Source organism: Toxoplasma gondii, chromosome VIIb (assembly GCF_000006565.2).
Source record: "Toxoplasma gondii ME49 chromosome VIIb, whole genome shotgun sequence".
Lineage (NCBI taxonomy): Eukaryota > Apicomplexa > Conoidasida > Eucoccidiorida > Sarcocystidae > Toxoplasma > Toxoplasma gondii.
In genome coordinates this window covers 2,214,515-2,232,415 of record NC_031475.1, presented here as the reverse complement: position 1 = coordinate 2,232,415, position 17,901 = coordinate 2,214,515, and the positions used below count along the sequence as shown (strand labels likewise).

Below are 17,901 nucleotides of genomic sequence, written 5' to 3'. Positions count from 1 at the left end.
GCTTTTCCAACGAATCACGAAGAGGAGGAAGTTGCCCGTGTGTTAGGTACCCGCTAGTGTGTCGCAAGTGATAGACAATATTTTACTCCGAGCCTGGTTGTGGCACGCCACGAGCAAACGGTAGGGCACTTGTAATTCAATCATCCATCCACGCAAGATGGAGAAGTAAGATACTAAAGGAAGCGATTTTCGGTTGTGATGGAATCAAGAGCTGCGATAGGCCGTTGCTCCAGCTTTGTCCCCGTGAAAACTCGAGAACCAAGTGCCCGCGTTGCCAGCAAATACGGACCAACAGTCATCCATGCTGGACTCACAGTGCGGGTAGAGAGTTCAGAAACAGACTGGAGACTAACGGGTGTGAGGCGTTGTGACTGTCTCACGACCGCGGTCTATGGCGGTGAAGGAGACCGAGGTAAGTGGGTGGCTGCACAGTAGCGCTGATGACAGAAGCAATTATAAAGACAGTGAGACCGTTGTTTTGGAGTAGGGCGGCGAACGGCGCACAAACAGATTTCGAGAGCTTCAGCACGACTTCCTTCGACTACTCTTATACGAAATTGCAGTTGAAGCGCACTTGACGACCTGCCCTCCGTCTTTGAGCTTGTCTGGGGAGGCTCTATTCGCTGTGTCAATACCCGAGGGACAGAGTTCTAGGGAAAGAGGCACAGCAAGGCTTGTATGTTTCCGATGAGTTGCTGAAAACACAAGGAATGGTCACGCGGCAAACAGGGTACATTTCGTCCCCTGATGTTAGTGGAGTTCACGACTGCATCTGACTACGGGCGTTAACGACTGCATTGCCGGCCATTTGCCCACGAAGTAAAGCATGAATGACAGTGTCACAGCTAGAAAACTTTTAGTCATGGATGCATTGAGTTGATTGTCGATAGGAATTCAACGGCAAAATGGAAATTGGGGCGTCGCCTAGCTGAGGAACGGAAGCGCAGTCAGGAAAAGGGACGGCGTCGGCGAAGAGAAGTGGAAGGTACAGTCGATTTTGAGCTGCCAGCAGGCGTCTTACTGACTGAGGACAGCGATAAACTGAGAGGATGGTGATTTTGATCCACGCCCAGATTCAAAACCTGAACAGCAACTTTTTTCTTCTTTGCCTTTGAATCAGATGACAGTGCGGGAGCGTTAACCGTGGGCAGCGACTGTTGCTGCTTGATTTGTCGTCTCAACCTGATGAGCTCAGCCTCTGCCAATTCGTCGTTAGTTGGAGACTTCGCATCTAACTCTGCTAGGTGCCGTAGGTAATGCAGCACGTGGACTCGATACGATGCGACGCTGCTTGCTGGATTGCCGTAAAATCTGATGGCAATTTCGAAAGCACGAATTTCAGCACCCGAGGCCGAAGAAATTCACACTTGCACGCGCAAAATTCAAGTCAATCTCGTCGCCTGTAGAGCGGCGTATCCGCCAGCTGTCAGGGACTCTTCTGAGGCTCAATCACCGGCTCTTAATGTCGTACAAGATGAGGCAGAACACCCTGGCAACTTCACCCACTCGTCTGTTCAAAACACTCCAGCGTTGACGAATATTCCTGTCAGTATTCCTCTATTAAACACTGTAGGGTACCGATTCACTATCGTCGGCACCTTCTCTGTGGATCTCGGAGAAAAGAAAGAGCCACACTGAAGCGGAGTGACTGTTAATACTCACAGAAGATATCGAAGTGAAGACAGATCGATGAGCTTTTCCACCTCCACAACGTCTTTGATCCTGTTCCTTGCAACATTGAGGAATTTCAAGCTTGGAAGGGGGCTGATGTTCGACAATGTTCTGTAGATACACATCAGAGGTATAGCGAACATTTGTGATGTTGTGTATGAGTGTTTGTGTCTTATAGCCAGGGCGTCTCCGCCTCCATTCGAGCGCGCGTGAGACGCTCCTTCACCCTTGCGTTCGAAATAACCGGCCAGCTGCTAGCATCAAATAGGCAACGAGCGTACTTGAGACCATTCTGTTCCAGGTTGAGTCGTTCAAGTCGCACTAGATTCTGGAAACTGCCTGGGAGGCAACGACGAATCTTGTTGTGACTCAAGTCCAGCTCTCGCAGCGCATGCAAGTCTCCGAGCCCCTCAACACTAGAGATCGAGTTTCCGGCAAGATGCAGGACCGATAAGCGTTCCCATTTGAAACTCTGCAAGTCTCTGCACTCAGAGATGCAGTTGTAGCTCAACTCCAGCCGCTGCAGAGAATGCACTGGCGTGATACACGCAATTTTTGCGAAGGAACCAGACTAGTCTATTTTTGCGTTAAAGCCAACGAAGCAGTCATTCCCCGGGGACGGCTCGACTGTGGTCTCCTGATATCTGTCTCTCCAGAAAGGTGTGACAGGACAGCTGACAAACACAACACTATAACTGTCGGTTGTGGATACTCCTTGCCCTCTGGAGTCGGGTCTGAAGTCCACCGAACAGATCTGCCACACCCACTGCTTTCATGCTATCCTTTTGTCTGTTTCGAAATGAACCGCGGATGAAAGTAACTGTTTTTAACCTATGCTTTGCAACAGCAATGCAGTGAGGTCAGGCAAACGCTGAATGCCTCAAATACCTGAAGGTTCGGAAAGTGACGTGTGTCGTTCAAGGACACTCCTCCGAGGCTGCGACCTCGGATTTCCACGCGATTGCGGTTGATGCAGAGAACCTAATGAACGATGTTAGGACACAGAGAGTTGAAACCTGATGAGAACTGATTCTCGCGAGAAGCTGGCATGCCACTGTTTGACGATCCTCCACAAATAAAAGTTCCTTTTCCTCACTGGGCGAGACAACGATGTACCAAGCAAACTCGTCAGGAATCAACACGAGAGTCCGGATACGAGGTTTCCTTTGAGTCACGCCAGTCCCCCGCCACTGCCGTGTGATCACTCAGACATAAGAAGGCATTTCGCTTGACCCTGTAATAAAGCTCCAGGCATTGCTATTCGTAACTAGGAGCATCAGAAGGCTTTCCTCTATGCGATATCACTTCAGCGGTAGTTTCCGTCACAGCGACGCTTCAGCGGAGTGTGGCCAAGTCTGTCTGCGTCTGAAGAATGACCGAGACCAGCGGGAAGGTTGCTCAGTACGGTAGAAGCTCCCTTGCTCACCTCCAGCTTGGGCAAATGCTCAACGCCAGCGAGACTTGTCAGCAAGTTCCCGTCCAGATTCATTTCCTTGACGTTTGGGAAATTGAACGAAGTTATGACGTCTCCCAGATGGCGGAGGTTGCGGTCTCCTAGGTCCACAGATCTGCACGGTCAACAATGAGCACCAGATCGGGTTAACCCGCCACGAGGTTGTCACGCCCTTTCAGAGAGGCCGAAAAGTGTATTCAGGCGCATGTCGACCCCAATGCAATAGGTGCCACAGTGGCTGGTTTTCCTTTTCGCCAACTTCATGGCGTCCTAAAAGTGACCTTTGACTCACTCAGCCGCGTAGGGTGGCGCACTGCCAAGGAGCTGCTCGAGCAGCTCCGCTGTCACCTTTCCCGAGAAGGCCTCCCGTATCTGGACCTGGTGTTTTGAGTTCACAGCAATGCCATCGAGGATCTTCAGACCATTCAACAGGTAAAGCGTGTAGTCGCGATAGTCTGGAAGCCTGCATAGGGGATTCCCGGCCAAGTCGAGGACCTTCAGTCCACCACGACTTCCTAAGTGAATGATCGACCTGAACGAAAACACAGAAAGAGACAGGCAAATACCAGACTTCTTGGTGTTCATGTCTGATTGGTGCGGCTGTATTATACTAAGCCGTCTCTCAAGTTTGTGCGAGGTAACATCTCATGGAATCATCATGGCTGTGTGCGCCGACAGAATCCACCCACAGACCAAGGAGGAGCGAGCACCTGAAAAACCCGCCATCCCTGTGAACTGTATCTCTTTCCTAGGCGAGTGATAGCAATTTACGGAGAAAATCGAAGGCATGTGACCCAGCTTCCCAATGTTGGCTTGTTTTTGCGTCATGAGCTGCTGTCGCTACAGTTGACAACAGCTGGCTTTTTGACTGACCAGTCGAGGGCTTTGCAACACACTCACCGAAAATCTGAGAGTCGATTGTAAGATAGGAAGAGTTGCGTAAGGTTGTCGAATAGTTCTAGGTTGGAAACATGCTCAATGAGGTTGTTCTCCAGTGCAAGAAAACACAGCTTCCTGGGAGCGTCAAGTGAGGAAGGGAATTCCTTTATCATATTCTGCGCTACATCGAGGTGCCGGAGCTCCTGCAGCTGGTACAGCTCTCCAAGATCAACGAGGAAGTTGTCAGAAGCGATCACGGTTTCCAGCTTCGCGCACGCGAGAAGCGGCTGAACAGAAAAGAGAACATACAACTTCGACTGACACGCCGCCATGCACATATGCATACTTCTGCGTTATATGTATATTTGTTTATGGAGCACGAGACAAGGAGGCAAAGTGGCTTTGAATAAAGCGTTGACCTGTGATTTCTCAGCAGGAATGTGACTGTTCTCTCTCGAAGCGCGTCTCTATCACATCGCTCTTCATCGAAGCGGACAGCTGATCAACTCCGTATTCATCTCATTTTGATCTAGAGTATTTCACATGTCACGTTGCTGTCTTGATGCAACGTACCTGAAGGGACGATAGCTTGTTATGGCTCAGAACGGCCCTTCTGAGATTTGAAAAGATGCGCAAGTCAGGGACTGTCGACAATTTCTGGCTAGGCAGTTCAATGCAGTTGATGTACGCAGGCCAGTTTACTCTACTTAGGCCGTGTAGGAAGTTGCGAGTCAGAAGGCCAAACTCCGGGGACAGATGCATGGCGCCCATTTCAGCTGCAGAATTTCCTGTCTCCGTCCAAGCGCATGCAGCGCCTGAAGCATGGAGAGGCGAGGTGTGTTCGCCTTTTTCTGAGCCGCAGGAGGCTTTAAGTTCGAACGCCTTCTTCACAGACAGAACTGCACGAGAGCAAAGCATTCCGTGCTCCTCTGGTTGCCTCGAGTTCACGCCCATTGCCGGAGGGCACAGGTAGCAGAAAGGTAACAAGTCGTATGTAGAGAGGGCTGACTCAGAGGAAAGCGACTTGTTTGTCCTGCGGGAGAATGGCCGGCCACGAACGAGACGAACACACACAGAGACGCAGAGAGATTTTCAGGGTTTGCTGCCCACAGATTCACTTCTCCCGTAGAAAGTCCGATCAGCGTGACTGACGAGAGCAGCTGGAGTGGAGATCTCTGGAGATCTCAAATCGGCAGATATGTGATCCCAGTTGTGTCGCCGGATGAAGTGTTCATTTATAGGATTCCGCATGAGGTTCAGGAGTCACCTTCATCTACGGTGTACCTCTGAGGTCCACGGAGTTGTCTTCATCGAAGCTATTTGATGTGTACCGGTATCCTGGTTCCGTTAACTCGCCCACACCAGCCCTAGCCTCGAGTACACAAAAGCTGGGGAATGACGAAGCGTAACCTACAGTGCATCTGAATTTCTGTCACTAGAAGCAGTTTTCCGAAGAGCATCACCATCGAAGCTGAGGAGGCGAGGGAGAGCGCCGCAGAAGGACTCCGACGCAGAATCAACACAGGCCACCGGGTTCCCTTTGATCCGCAGTTCTTCGATATTCGGGGCTCGCGTAGCTGCACGAAAACGCACCGCTCCGTGGCACCTGCAGATCGCCCTTCGTACCGCCGAGGGCGCACAATCGACACTTGTTAAATCGCTCTCTTCTCCTTATCGCAGAGGGGTCGGGGCAGCTGGATTACGAGGAATTCCTGAGCTGGTTAGGGATGAGCCGTTGCGTTGACAGATGCGCATAAGCACTACGATGTGTTGTCGTGTTCATATCGTCATGAGGCTTAAATCCGCATCTAGGTGGCGGCAAGGTGCAGTGTTTCCACGAGCTGAGCAATTCATATATGTGGGCAAACGTAGAAGTTCCCCCTTGCGGCATAAATCGTAGAAGGATCTACCTGGGAGACTGACTGTGTCGAAGGGAACTAAACCGGAAGACGATGTGGCAAGACTCGATTCTTTAGTCATGCACTGACCAATGACTTTAATGCTCTGAACGTCTGAAATCTCATTGAAGGACACATCGAGTGTACGAAGATCCGGAGCCCAGATGAAGGCGGGAACATCTTTGATCTCATTGAAAGAGACATCAAGCAGAGTGAGTCTGGGAAAGAGATGTGGAGTGTCTCCAACGCATGGCAAAATGTCTTCAAAGGACTTAATCTTGTTCCACGGCAGCCGAAGTTCCTGCACGAATGAGTCGTTCGCAACGCCGACGCACAGAAAACTCCAATGCAAATGAAGCAGAACTCAGACACGAAGAAGTAGAATGGTTTTTCACGCCACCGGAGCCCCTTTACCGAAGGATCGTGGGGGCGGACAATTTCGTTCCTCATGCTCATTAGAACACGAGTCTCAGTTTTTTCAATATTGAAAAAAAAACTTCCTTGGCACTCCACTGCAGGCATCGTCAGAATTAGATGTCAAAAGACAAATTGCTCTACCAGTAAAGAGCTGTGTGAATGATCCTAACACTAATTTGCTGCGTTTAATACTGCAGGGCAAAACGGAATTGTACTGCTCATATATAACACGCAACTGGGGGGCAGCGACCGTTTTTTCCCCCGCGCAGGATGATAGTGTGTTTGAAGATGTACTTTTGCATGAGGGCCCGAAACAGCACCTGAGCAGCTTCGAGTGAACGGTTTGTCAGGCGATCGGTTTCACATGGTGGAGAAAAAAGCAGATTCTGAGTCTAAGAAACGACTTTGAGTAGAAAGACAGAAAACTCTGTTAGAGAAATGGGGGAAAGGAAATTACTGGGAACAAGCTCGTTCTTTGTACATCCATGCGCTGAGAACCTAATGCATCTTACTCGCAGCTGGTGGGCTCTCTCCAGGAGCGACGGTTCTATCGCAATTAGACCAGCGTTAGGCAATTCGATCGACGTCATACTCCTGTAGTCGGTCTCTGAGTTTATCTTCAAGGCTCGGCGAAGTTGGTCTCCATCGTGACCCCACAGTGTCGCCTCATTCAAAACACCTCGTCCTCCAAGCAGCAAGCCATGTGTTCGGTACGCAGACCTATCTCCAAAGCCGTCAGAAGCTTGCGTTTGACATGACCGAGGTGGCAGATAAACTTGACTTCTTTTTTGAGATCCAGCAGCGGTTCGCAAAGGCATTGTCCGTTCCTCAGTTGAGGAGCTCCTATAATCATCCATACCACTTTCGCTCCCGTCGCAAGCGGAGGTGCCCCCGTCGAGTTGCTTCCCTAATCTGTAACTCGCGCTGTGTCCACAACCTCTTGTCAGATCCCCGCTTGTCGAGACGAAGCTCCGATAAAAGCTGAAGTCAAAGAAGGCACACTGTAGACTGCCCGTTAAGCCATCACAAAAACATGAACTCAGGCAATGTTGGCTGCGAACTATTTTTGGAGATTCCGTCCCTATCAGTCGTAGATCGCTGAAGACATGAAACTGTAGAGATACTTGAAATCTGGTGACGGCCCTGAAAATGGAGGTGAAGACATGAGTATGCTTTTCAAGTGCATATTCGACAAGAAGACGTTTCATGTCACGCAAGACGCCTCGTTTCCGTAGGACTTACTTCAGTATTTCCAAAAACTCCCCCAACGTGTCGTGCTCATCCTCAGCACAGGCGTCGGAAGGTGCCTCACCAGCCCTAGCTTCGAGTGCTACGAGTGGCTGGGACGTATCTGTTGAAGATGAGAACAGTGACCCAACAGGAGCTGAGGAGCTTCTGTGAGCTAGATCCTCGGCAAACAACCCAGCGTGCTTCCTACATTCCGGCAGCCGTCGCCTCTCGTCGTCACTCGGAATTTTTCTGTTCAGCTGCCGACCGCTCCAGGGGGATGCGAAGCTGCGTTCCTCTGTCTCGTAACCAATTACCACGTGATACAGAGGCAGAACCACATCAGGACTCAGAATCCACCTGAAACGAGCATAATTTGATAGCACAGGGAGCTTGCGAAAACATCGACGTCCTGAAATTGCAAAACCGAGGTGTCTTCGTCCATACAGTGCCTCTCCTTGTTACTTTCAACCTAGGGGAAGATTACTCTCAGACGTTTCGAAGTTTACGATCCAGCGCGTTATCCAAAATATAACAAGTCGGCAGAGCACAGTTACGAAGATAACCGCTGTAGAAATAGAACCACCCGGACGCCACGTATTGATGAATGAAAGATACTCGGGGTACTCCGGGATCCTTTTTGGCCCTTGTGGGGCTCCTGGGCCGTTCACGTGGGCCAGAACAAGCAGCAGAGGACGAGGCCGTCGCTTACACACACCACCACACAGAGCCGGGGCCACACAATGAGTTTTTCTTCAGCATTCGGTGGTATTCGTTTGAAAAAAACAGCTCTCTTCCTCAACCCGCGTGACCTCACTCTTGCGTTGCAGGGTGATGCTTACCAGTACTTGTCATGTGGTTGGCCTTCCCTGTACCGGTAGCTTGCTGTAGAGCTTCTCGCCAGTGTGGGAGCCTCGCGTATCCCGTCCTTATCTTCATCTTCGACCTCTGTCTCCTCCGTGGCATCTGGGCACATGGACAAGTGTAGTGTTCTCTTCAGTGCGTCAAGATTCCTGTTCCAGTCATTCGCAGGTGATGTGCGCAGACACCCAACTCTTGTTGATACCAGCTGGCATAAGGATGCATCAGGATGTATCCTCATGAGCCAACAGAACGATCATTGACACCGTGATTTGTTGCGTATGCCTGCGCATTTCTCCATCTTTCGGGTCATTTGCACACGCTCTTAGAGTCGCATGTAAACCAATATATCCTCACAACACACATTTTCACATATATATATATATATATATATATACATTTATGGTGACACACTGATCTCTGAAACCACCTGAGTGTCACCGGTGCGCAGAGTAATGCTATCTCGCCATGGAGACTAAAAGTGACTACGAACCAAGCAAGAACGTGGTTGCATCATCTCTCGACGGACATGCAGACGTTGACTGACACTCTCCCGAGCGCCTACGCATCCGCACAATCTGAAAGTGGCACCTCAGGCTCTTATAACGACCGAATGGTGAGCACTAAATTTTTTGTATTAAGAGATGTAGCGAGGACGAATTATGGGATGAATGCGTCACCTGAGTAGGGCACAAGGTGCGCCATGGGCTTCTTCTGCCACAGCGCTGACGGTCCGCAAACATGGTCGTCGCCCACCATCAAGCAACTCAGAGTCTGCATGACGCAAATCACAACCAGAGCATATTCGCGTTTCACGAACAGGGCAACGCCAGTGCCGTGTCACGTGAATTGTCTTGTTGTCTTTGCGCAGTGTGAGGCATAATGTGTGCTAGTAAAAACGTCTTCATCTACGCGGACTACTGATTCGAGGAGTTCTGCGTATGCAAATGAAGACGGCGCAGGCTGCTGCCAACGATATTTCGCTACCTCCTCCTCTTTCTATTTCTCTCACGTGTGTCTGCTCATCAAAGCCAACATTTGTGTACAAACTGTATACATTAGATTCACTTTGCACGATATTCACAGTAGTAATCTCCTACCAAATGCTAGTCTGTCATACTCGTGGAAGCAGACTGAGCAGGGAACGCCAAGCTTCGTGTGAGGAAGCGGCAGAGGCAGCGCGATCAGTGACAGACCTGCGGCTTTGTCCAAGAAGGAGATGTGCGGCAGGTCGCCTGAATTTCAGCCTTTTGATTGTCTTGAGGGGCGGCAGCAGAAAAATGGCTCTTGTATCTGGAGTGGCGTCTGCTTTCTGAAAAGGCAACTGTCTCATATAAACGACTGTCTAGTGTAGGCAGAGCTCACCGGCTGGTGGATGATGGCCCGACAAATGAGAAGTTCGCCAGGCGGAAACAGCATGGTGGCCTTCTCGAAAACCCAGTCCATGCCTTCTGCGGTCACGCAGCCATCCTCAGTGAACAGGTGCCACTCTTCGTTGGCCCGCAGAACTTCCCGGGCTCCGGCACTCGACGACTCTGTCTTGAAGAAAGAACTGCATTTAGGCAAGAGCGGAGACAAAGCTTCTTGCAGAACCGTCGCATGCCTCAGCATCGAAATGAATATGACTCGTATTGCCCACTTCTCATCTCCAGCTCCAGCTGCTGCTAGCGGTCAGCAAAAGCGGATCTCCAAGCAATGAAAGAAGAGAGATGTGTTTCACATGTCTTATCTGCTAGTTGCTATGACATTCCACAACTAGGCGACAGGGCGTCACAGAACTACCGAGCTTTGAGAGTATCTACACGTCTATCTATGTGCGAAAGCGCTTCGGCACCTGCTAATCTGCACATATCAGTCTATGGAAGCTTGTAGTAGTGGCTGGTTTTACCAGAATTCGTATATGTGAAGAAAGGAATTGCCATTTCTGCGTTCGAAGACTGTGCGAATCTTTGTATGTCTTCGCACACACGTATGCGTGAGATGGAATACGTTCTGTAGCTGTTGGGTTTCTGCTATGGTACGACCTACCGAAGTCGAGGTGCATCCGCACCGTAGAGAGACGTACAGAGCGGGACAAAGGGGTGAATGCCTCTCTCATTCGCCTTCTCAGCCGACAAAAAGCCACGGCGACAGACCCTAGAAAATGTGTGGAAACATACACAGACTTCAATGATACCGCCAACATAGGTTTCATGATCTACAGGACCTTTAAGAAACGAATTCTTTGTGACACATGTTGTTTCAACGTTATCTACGTATTCTTTCATCTCACTTCGATCATCTGCCCCGTCTTCAGCAGTGTGCCTACCAAGGGCCTGCGACCGTCTTTGAATCCTTCCCGTCTCCCAGAACAACGTCAAGAACAAGACATCGAAACTCCAGAAACTGTATGGTGCTTCTTCCAAACCACCATGGCGCGCGCCTTGAAAATAATAGAAGGCGAAGACGAGTTTCACCATATACAAATAAAGAATGATAAGTAGGTGGATAGATAAAGATATACAGAGACAGATAGATAGATCGATAGCTGCAAGTGCATGTGAAGTTGAGAGCGTTGTTGACAAGAGCTTGTCAGTTTTCAATACTTGGAGCAGCTGTGCGCCTGTAGTCTACCAAGCGGTTGTCGTTCTTAAGGACAGTTGTCCCTGTCCATGCAGTTGGAGACGTCTGTCAAGAGCTGCTTCTCTTTACAAAATTGGCTTTATCCGTGGGGGTGTCGAGACTGTTAGACTTTGGGAAGGTTAGGCATGTGCATAGTCATCTCCATTTTCGAAATGCACAGATCTGGCGACAGTGGCAGCGCAACCTGCTACCTACCAGTGCATTTCCTGAGGTGCCGCTGGATCAACTCCATAGAATAAAACCTCGCTTCGGGACCCGCCATCTTCGACTAGCCGGGCGCTGAGGCAGGATAACTAGACATTCTCTGCAACGAATTAAATGCCATTGTCTCTCTCCATTTCTCTTTTCATGTGATTTTCAGGGCAGAACGGTGCATGCAAATAGGTAGGCAAACAAGCCTGTGAAGCACGCATGCCAGCACGCATGAACTGCAGATGATAAAGGTCTTATTGTATGAACCTGGTTTACAAGGAAAACATATGTCAGTCGAAGACGCTCTCAGAAGATTCGCCGTTGTAAGAGTACAAGTTCTCAGAACACCTTACAACAGAGGAGACAGAGCGGATTTTGCTTGGCGGATTTCTACTGAGGATTTCACGTTATGAAGCCTGGGTTTGGGTGTAATCTAGGTTCCACGGCAGGTTGCCGGAAACTGTATATCGCGGACTCCAGCTGCTCTAGGTCCATTCATCAGTAAGAGTGTGAGCCGTCCGTCTCTAGGGTTGCGTCGAGACTCAAAAACTGGTGCGGTGGTTTTGCCTTCCTCCGACTCTGTCGTACAAGCTCACTGATGTTCATTGAAGCGGTGTTCCAGCAGCCGATTGTGGATCTTCGTCACCGCTTTCACCTGCACGCCTTTCACACTCAACGGCTGGAATTCCTTAAGGTGGAATCGACTGGTGACCAGGTGGACAACATCGTTGTACCTGAAAAAGCAAGATATGGTGCGAAGGAATGTCTACAGCCAAGCTTGTTCATCAAGGCATGCACAAATGATTATTATTATGAATGTACGCAGACATGCAGAAACTCATTAGTGCGTGTTTCCAGGTGCTGAAAAGACCGTTCACAAGACTCGTCGTTCCGACAGGCACCACAGACATTGCTGAACGCACAATCAAGCAAAGTTGCGTTTTGGACTAAACCTAACAACAAAGACTGGGAAAACCATCAGTCTACGTCATCAGTCGGAGATAAATGAGGGAAGGTTCCTATGTCTGCTGATATACCAGCGTGTTGCGCATGCCTTGAGATTCGCCCTCTTGTTGTGCCTACCAGTCATGAGCTGGTGTGCCTCTCTCGAAAAAGACATTTCCGGCACTCTCGTGCTCCCACAGAAGGCTTCGTTCTGCTCGCTGCTTCAGTTCTTCCATTCGGGCCAAAACCATCTGCTTAACAATGAGCGACTCACGCAGAGCCTCCTCCACGATTTTCGCTTCCTGCACTGTAGGGCGACTGCTGGCTGGGGAAGCAGAGACCGGGCTCTGTTTTGACACCTGCGAACAGAGAGAACCAGAGACAGTTGTGTTTCCAGTTCACTAATGGGTACGTTTGTTCCCCTCGTTTGTAAAGTGCAGTGACAAACGCATCTATCAAACACACCAAGTGATAAATCCACCGCCTCGTGCAGGTCACATAGACGGCCAAACAGTGTAACCTTTAAGGACGAGAGTAAAAAGCGAAAAGCGTTTGCGCATTTCTGCCTGCATCTAACCTCGGTATCAAAGGGTAGACCCAGGCACAGATACACGAAGTTGCGAGGAACGAAATACACAGGCAAGTAGCTGGGTGGGCTACCATACGCAGTCATCACTGTAAACGTCCTCACGTTGTCATTTCAAGAGCCGAGGATGTAGTGATGTGTAGTTCCATCTACCATGAGGCACCATGCAGCGCTCCTTGTATCCCTCTCCTTTGCCATTCACAGCATTCATGAACGCTCAAACTAGCCTCCGTTTCTAAGCAAACATAACGATCTAATGACGCCTTCGTTTCACCAAGACTCTTCTGCATGCTCTGATCCCAGCCCAGTTCCTCTGTTTTTCTCCTGTACCGCAAACCTAATACGCGCAGCTAGCCACATCGTGCCCTAACACCGCATCACCTGGTCCTCAATCTCTCTCAAAAGCCTTTTTTTGGCCTTCCAGTTCGCCTTATGCAGATTGGAGACCTCAGTTGCCGCGGTCACGAAGCGACGTTTGACAACTCGGAGCCTCGTTGTGTAGTAGAGCTGTTTCCTGCTGTAGGTTTGACAAACGACCTGGGCAATCTTTGCATCTAAGCGCGTCTTGTTAAAAATCTGCATGCAGAAATTTCCGGTCTCCAAACCGCTAAAGAGAATTATGCCGTCTCAGTCCTCTCTGATCTAAAAATGCCCATATCCGTGATACGGGAAATACTATCCAACCACGGACGTGGAACAGGAATGAGGTGTCGGGCGCTCCACCAGGCGCAAAAGACGGATGAGACCTTCGGATGAAAACCAACAATTGTACATTCTTCAAGCAATCTTGCACGTGTGGTGTGCATAGAGTCATGCATACACTCCACGCATGCAACAGCGTTCCTACTGGCGGGCACAAGTGAATGCATACGTTTATCTCTCTGCGGGTAAAAGCGTATAAGTCAATATACACATGCAGAGCCTAGCAATCACCTTAAGATGGGGAAGATGGTAAATGCAGAATGTTTCGAAGTTCTTCAGTTTGCAAACTGGATTCGCCGATGCACTGAAATCCAGGTCAGCCATGTGCAGCTCCATGAGCTCAGGCAGTAGCGTCAGGTAGAACACTTCCGACAGGTCTCTTATTCTGTTCGCATCAGGACAGAACACATCTGGGACAATACACGGTTTCGCGTTTTTCTCAGAGATGTAAAAAGGCAGGTCCTCGGTCAGATGAAAGCATGCAGTGTGCTTGTGTAGGAAACTTCTTGCTCTCTCTTTATTTTTGTACCACACAATGCATAGGCGAACACGAGAGCTACGGTGTTATCAAAAAGCGACACAGTCCAGCTCACTCATAAAATGGTAATTGTGTACGACAATTGAACTTTTGTCGCCCTCCCTGCACATTCCGTATCACAACATATTTGTCTGCTCGTGTACGCGCGTCTGCACAGACTTGTGGGAACATGCATGTGTGTATACCTACACAATGACTAGCGCGGTGATATGCAAATACACAAATATGTAGCTTCGCAGTCCGGCGCCACCATGCTTATCAGTCTGAAGAGAACTCGGAAGGACAATGGCATCCCGAGAGAGGACGAAATAGCAATGTAACACCGTGATACACCACTCGCGCAATCCGCATCCGCGCTGCATGAATCCACGCAAGCAGCAGCAAAAATGTACCAAACGGGTTGAACCTGTTCGAGGCGAGATTGACCCTTTGTAGCTTGAGGTTGTCCCGGAGCCCACGGCCGAGTTCTTCTATTCTATTCCCAGGTGCGTGAAGCTCAACAACGCCCGAAGCGTGGCTGAGGCCGCTGAGAGTCTCCAGTCTGTTAGACGCAATTCGCAGCGTATGCAGCTTGCTTAGACCTCTCAGGTGGAGCCCGAGGGAGGAAATTCTGTTGAAAGATGCATCCAAGAACTCGAGATCTGCCACTGCCGACAGGCCTAGAGACACAAATGGTGGACAGCAAGAAACGCAGATATGGAACAAGGGCACGATTTTGTTGAAATTTATCATCTCTTCCGTCAGAAAAACATATGATGGGGGCCAGTACAAAACCGCAAACAGGTTGGTGCCTCCGGTGGGCTTTACAGCAACGGGGAGATCGGGGAAACGCCACACAGGTATGCGCGCGAAAATCGTCTTATGCATGAGAAGGGGCAGCGTAAAGACCAACGTGCCACTGAAGACTGACTTGAATATGAGACAGCATCCCTGCTCCTCTGTCGCCATGTGTAAGCTACAAACTCTGTGCCATTTGCATCTTTGGCTCCCAGCTCTCTACAGCCTGCGGCCTGTTTTTCTGTTGTCGCCCACACCCCGTCTCCCTCGGTGTACGCTGCCCTGTTGATAATCGACCCAACTTGCATCTTCCGTTCAGGGCAGACCTTCGAGGGAGGTTAATTTATTCTCGGAGACAACTAGTTTCTTCAGAAATCTGCAACTTCCAATGTCTGTCAGGGTCGTCAGCCCCTGGCTAACGAGTACGAGCTCCTGAAGGTTTGGAAATCGCCCGAAGGTAGAAACGGGAATAAACTTTTCCATAACAAGCTCGAGTTTTTTAACTTCATCCAGACAGTCTTCAAGTAGCAGATGTCTGATGTCGTTCGCCGACGCAATGTGGAGTAAACAACGCTTTTCATCCCTGAAGTCATAGCAACAGGTGGACCTCGTCGTGAAAATGTCGTGACTGAGGGTTCGTGAAGGCAATGGGAGGACAGGAGTTTGTGGAGTAAGCTGTGCAAGAGATGAGGCACCTACCTGCGTACCTTGTTGCTTGATAGGAAACAAACGATGGAAAAGAATCAAGCACCATTTGGCATTTGGTTACGCACACGTGAAGAAGCAGAGAAGTCTCGTTTCCTTGTTTAACGCATTTAAAGCTTCAATTTTTTTTAGGCCACAAGCTTCCAACAGCACGTATATGCATCGTCGATTGCATGCGTAAACAGACTCAGATCTCTCTCTCACAGCCGTGAGTATATGTATATACGAGTGAAACTTGGCCATATCACGTTAAACTAACCATGTTATTCAGTGAAGAAAGAATTGCGAGTCACCGTGAGCAAGAAGACCACAGAAGTGTCTCCCTTTCAACTTCCCGAGTTTAGAGGGCATTTATCCCCCGAATACTATCTATGCAGAGACATGAATCTGTAAATGGTCGCGAAAATACACTTCAGTGAACATGGTACTATGCACACACTTCTCGCGTGATAATGTTCGCGCTCACCAGGGCTCCTCCGTTTTACTGGTGGTCCCATGCTGCGGAGGAATGGAGCCTCGTCTTCTTTCAACGTTCTTTGCACCGTCTGGCGGAGAGTTTATCTTGAGCCTTAAATCAGTACGAATGCACTCATCTGAGCGGCTTTGTCCCTTCAGGCTTCTCAGGTCCTTTCTCCAGGGAAAAAATAGAGTCTCATTGGGGCTGGAAACCTGGGAGTTAGTCCGCTCCCTTGGACTCTCGCTCCCGTCTTCTCCCATATCATCGGACAGCTCATTCAGTCCATTGTAGGCTAACATGGCTGGTGGATTCGACGGGCAGCTCGCACTAAAAAAGAAGGCGGACGGAAGATTAGTGGCAAATGAGCTGGTTTTCCTCTTTTCTTGCCTGCCTGTTCTATTCATATAAGCCAGAGACAGTCTTGATCCACGTGTGGCGCGGAGAAGGGAACAATTGTTTTCAGGCGCAGTCTCGTGACGCTGAACGTCGTGTCGTTGAGGAGGAGACAGTCAGAGGAAATAGATGCTATTCGATCTATAATTTTTCCTGCCGCCGAAGCATCAAAGTGTTCACGGACAGAGTATTTGAGAGAATGAGGGACGGTGCCGCCGCCGATGGTCCGGGAGGTGTGGCGTGTGAACAGCTTTGTAGTGGCAGAGATGACACCGAAAGATGAGACGAAGATAAAGCCAACGGCGAGGGTGAAAACGAAGAGGGACAAAGTGAAGGAACACGCCCCTCGACATCCTCTGCAGTAACGTGAGAGGAGCACGTAGGAGGCTGTGTCGACTGACAAGCACTTCTCTCGGCCAGCTACGTTGGAATCCTACAGTGGAAACGTGACAGCCACCAGCGCGACGGTGGAAATAACCCTTCAGCTGCTCATTGCAAGACAGCGTGGTCAAAACAGTCAGGAGAATTGGTGAGTAGCGAGGGACACAGTCGCCGACGCACCGACCAGTGCTTCCGATCCTGTAAGAACTTCCAGTGGCACCGCGGTTAGAAACCATTTCACGAGTCTCCCTCTTTTCGGAACCGAACGGCTCCGTTCTAGCTTGGGAAAAGCAACCGTTTCTGGGGACAGTTTGTAGAGACAACCTTGAGGATGATTTGCAGTCCGAGCGTTCCGGGGAAATTCCGGGGTTTCTCAGTGCGAGACACCACTAATGCCACCAAGGTGTCCACGAACAATGGAAATCCTATATTTTGTGTTCTGACGACTCATTTTGCCCTGGAATTCCGGCAGTTTTTTTTCGCTTGTTTATGCGATTTTGAAGTCAATTTTATTCATTCTCAGCGCATCATGCTATCCCGGCGCCACGTTTTGATTAGGGTGTGACATATGTGCCGGATCCTTCGCTTATATGTCTACGAATCAGCAGCATTAATCTGTTATAACCAGAGACACATCCTTTACTGCAGGAATTCCGCCGATTTGTTACAACGCTCTCTCGGGAAATAGTGACCAGATCTATCGAATAACAACAGGATAGAAACCGAGCACTTTAACATAAGTCCGAAGTTCGGCACTATGTGTCCGGATTATACAGTCAGACAGTAGGGGGGAAAGGGATCTGTCAAAAGCTTTGTTTTATATAGTCCTCCGGTGTTTTATCGTAGTTTCACACTCCGTGGCCACTGTCATCCGTTATTTTTACGCAGATGCATGCACCGTTCTTTTCGCTCCGCTCTCCCTTAGCCCCCACATGACAAGTGACCGAGTGAAAAAGGACACATTTGTGCTCGCCGCTCATTTAAGAATCGTAACTGAATCAGCGAAAGAGCTCAGAGGGAAACGGGGGGAGGTGTCACCACAGAAGCAGTGTGCGTGTCGAAGTTTCGGCACTCAAGAGAGGAACTATGCTCTCACTTCAATGCTTCGCTCTATGAAAAAAACACATCTCCACATAACTCAGAAAGCTGTACAACCGGTAACGGTGCATTGTTTCGTCTCCGCGGGAATGAACCAGG

At 49.6% G+C, this 17,901-nt stretch overlaps 1 protein-coding gene across 1 annotated transcript; it reads right to left on the bottom strand.

The window, feature by feature from the left end:
• Positions 1-1,212: 1,212 nt before the first annotated feature.
• Positions 1,213-15,970, bottom strand: TGME49_260480 (leucine rich repeat-containing protein; the record flags this gene model as incomplete). Its single annotated transcript, XM_018781236.1, has 21 exons — positions 1,213-1,311; positions 1,663-1,782; positions 2,560-2,652; positions 3,098-3,239; positions 3,417-3,656; positions 4,025-4,290; positions 4,577-5,036; positions 5,418-5,580; positions 5,992-6,202; positions 6,831-7,299; positions 7,561-7,905; positions 8,388-8,511; positions 9,087-9,180; positions 9,772-9,958; positions 10,435-10,542; positions 11,224-11,307; positions 11,817-11,954; positions 12,304-12,524; positions 13,685-13,838; positions 14,398-14,650; positions 15,940-15,970. 21 exons carry the CDS (start codon positions 15,968-15,970, stop codon positions 1,213-1,215), a joined length of 4,002 nt encoding a protein of 1,333 aa, XP_018637071.1.
• Positions 15,971-17,901: the final 1,931 nt, after the last annotated feature.